This window comes from Nicotiana tomentosiformis, chromosome 2 (assembly GCF_000390325.3).
Source record: "Nicotiana tomentosiformis chromosome 2, ASM39032v3, whole genome shotgun sequence".
Lineage (NCBI taxonomy): Eukaryota > Viridiplantae > Streptophyta > Magnoliopsida > Solanales > Solanaceae > Nicotiana > Nicotiana tomentosiformis.
Window position 1 is genome coordinate 87,512,772 of NC_090813.1, and position 2,852 is coordinate 87,515,623.

The 2,852-nt window shown below is 34.7% G+C and overlaps 1 protein-coding gene across 1 annotated transcript; it reads right to left on the bottom strand.

Annotated features, from left to right (window-relative positions):
* Positions 1–450: 450 nt before the first annotated feature.
* LOC104121572 (uncharacterized) lies at positions 451–2,379 on the bottom strand. Its single transcript, XM_009633599.4, has 2 exons — positions 1,962–2,379; positions 451–1,447 (listed from the first exon to the last, which is right to left on the bottom strand). Exons 1-2 carry the CDS (start codon positions 2,279–2,281, stop codon positions 571–573), a joined length of 1,197 nt encoding a protein of 398 aa, XP_009631894.1. The 5' UTR covers positions 2,282–2,379; the 3' UTR covers positions 451–570.
* Between the last annotated feature and the right edge of the window lie 473 nt (positions 2,380–2,852).

Consider the following 2,852-nt stretch of genomic DNA (forward strand, 5'->3'; position numbering starts at 1 on the left):
ACGTCAAATACCACAAAATCACCAAACAACTTGCATTTGTATAATTAAGCAAAAGCTGGAGCATATCACTTGAATTAGATTTTCCTTTAGGGCATATCTTAATCATTAATATAAAAGATTGGGCTGCAGAAGCTTAGAGTTTAACAGAACAATTGGCAGTAGGGCTCTGAAATGAAGAAAACTGGGATTCAATAATGATCGTGTCTATTGGTTCCAAGGTGAATAAACCACCACAGCAAGAGGTTTAGCATATAGATTACTCTACGGAGAAAAATATCAGTCATAGGGTCATTGAGATTCCGATTCGAATTGAGACCTCTTGGCAACTAGACTAGCCAATCCATAAGGGGAATAAATTATAAGTAACTCTTTAGTGTACACTGTTTTTTTTTTTATGCACATGTGATAACACAGGTAAAACAGTTATTGCGATGTACAACAAAAGATGAATTATACAAAAAGAAACATTCTGTAGTTGTTATTCAACTTAAGCAGAGACAACATTGTAAAGAAGATCGTCAACAGAATATATTAACATGTACAAATTCAACATATTCTTATAGATGTTCCTCATTCCCACTGGCACACAATTTTCTCTGTGTTCTTGAAATTGAAGTTGATTAACAAACTCCCATCCATTCTCCTAAACACAAAGCTCTCCACCAAAACATAACAACTAAACTTTGTCCAATACCCATTCTCACTTTCTATCTCTTCTACACCTTCCACTCTTACATCACTCTCTCCTCCATCAAACCATCCCCTTCTCTCTTGCATCCATCTCATTTTCTCAACAATAGCAGAACTCAATCCTACTTTCTCCACTGTACATTTCTTTCTATATTCCTCTTTCACTCTATACCAAACAAAACCTCCACTTCCTTCTTCATCTTTTACAGCTTCTGTCCCACTGATTAAAGTTAACAACTTTCTAACACGTGCATCGACTTCCACGTATGCTTTGTTTCGTCTTGTTTGATTCTCACAAGAAAATATTTGCTCCCACCAACACTTAAGAGTCACTTCATAGAACAAAGATTTATTCATCTGTTCTTTAGTTCTAATATTTCTCTCTTTTACTAGCACACATGGACAATACCATTTGCCAAGAATTACTGGAACTGAACGTTTGGAAGATGATGGAATATTTAATTCAGGTGTATCTGAATCAGATGGTTGAGAGGATAATTGTAGGCCTTGAGCTTCTCTCAAATTCACTTTAAGTGACTGGACACTATTAACTTGCCACCCTTTTTTCCTGAGGAATTTTGGAGGAACTCCATCATAGGCTACAGATTTAGCATAAAACCCACCAAAATCGTAGGGACAAATCTCAAATTGCTGATATGGGTCTTTGTGATTGAAAGGCCTTGGCTTTAGATCATTCATCGAATTGTCAAAGCAACAACTATCCATATCTGCTTCTTTCCAAGATGTATAAGCCCGCCTGCATGAATTGATCGAAAGGAACGAGTAATGAGTTAAGCTTTATGCACTAACATCAATCAGGTCATGTATAAAAGAATTACTTTAAAATTTCTGCAACATATAAACATGAGGTTAAGTTCTATATACTGATTACTGACGTTATATAAAATAAAAAAAATTGCATGGTCAGAGCACTAATAAGTTTAATTGGTAAGTTGATAAAAATAGTAACTAACTAGTTATCACATGTTAAATTACACTGACACAGTCAATGCATATAACTTAAATGGATTTAACTTCCTTGAACTACGGTATATTATTCTCTTATACCATCAAGTTAAAAAAAATAAAATTAGCTATGAACTTCATCGCTATATGTTGCTAATAGAATTTTGATGTTTAACTACAGACTTTTTCCGTAGCTAATTTAGGTTTTATTAGCAGTGAAGTGGCCTACTACAACTTATAAAACTGTTGATAGTAATAATATGTCAATTTTTTCCTGGGATATGAAGAAATTCTAAGTGACATACCCTTTGTGTCTGCCTTTGGCTTTGATAACATAGTAGCGGTTAGATGCTAGAGGTTGATCAAGAACAGGTAAAAACCAAACTTTATGAACACTAGGCTCACCAAACTCTGGATTATGAACAACTTTCACAATTCTGTCCTGAGGAAATGGGAGCTTGGTGATACTGCTGTGCTTGCATATGCCCCAGCAAAAAGTATCCATTTCTTCTGATTCTTCATCAGTAAGTACTAAATACCCTGTAATAGTTGGTGGATTTGCAGGAGGTTTCGAAAGTGCTTTTGAAAAGTTACGGTACAAAGAACGTGGTGTTGTGGCAAACATCGCTTCTGATAAATTCTGTGCTAGTGTTTGATGTTTGCTAGCTGCCTTAGGCTTGGGAATTGGATGGGTTACGTTATTTATACTATGATATTAATATGTTTTCTTATGAGAGAAGGAATATACAGAATGCTTTTACTATCTTTACTAAGTGACTCTTACGAATTGATCAGATATAAAGTTCAGTCATGATAATCTGTTGAAAAGGTTAGGAATTATAATGGAGTAGTAATATTACAATAAAGATTCAGCCAAGAGGGATAAAGAACGATGTAAGTGACAACACGTACGAAAGAAAAGAAAAGCACTTCTATAAAGATAAAAAGAAATAAACTAAAGCAAAGCACCAAAAAAATAATAAGCAAACAAAACAATGATTGGCAACTCAACCTCAATTTCCACTTACTTTAGAGGATATTGTTATTTGCCTCGATAATACATAAAGATAGTGTCCTAACGGGCCGCTTGCTAGAGTGTGGTCAGTTGCCTTTTGTCAAATTTTTACGAACCATATTTAAAAAGAAAATCTTTTGTTTTTGTCCGGACAAATAAAGCAAATTACACTACCCCGATG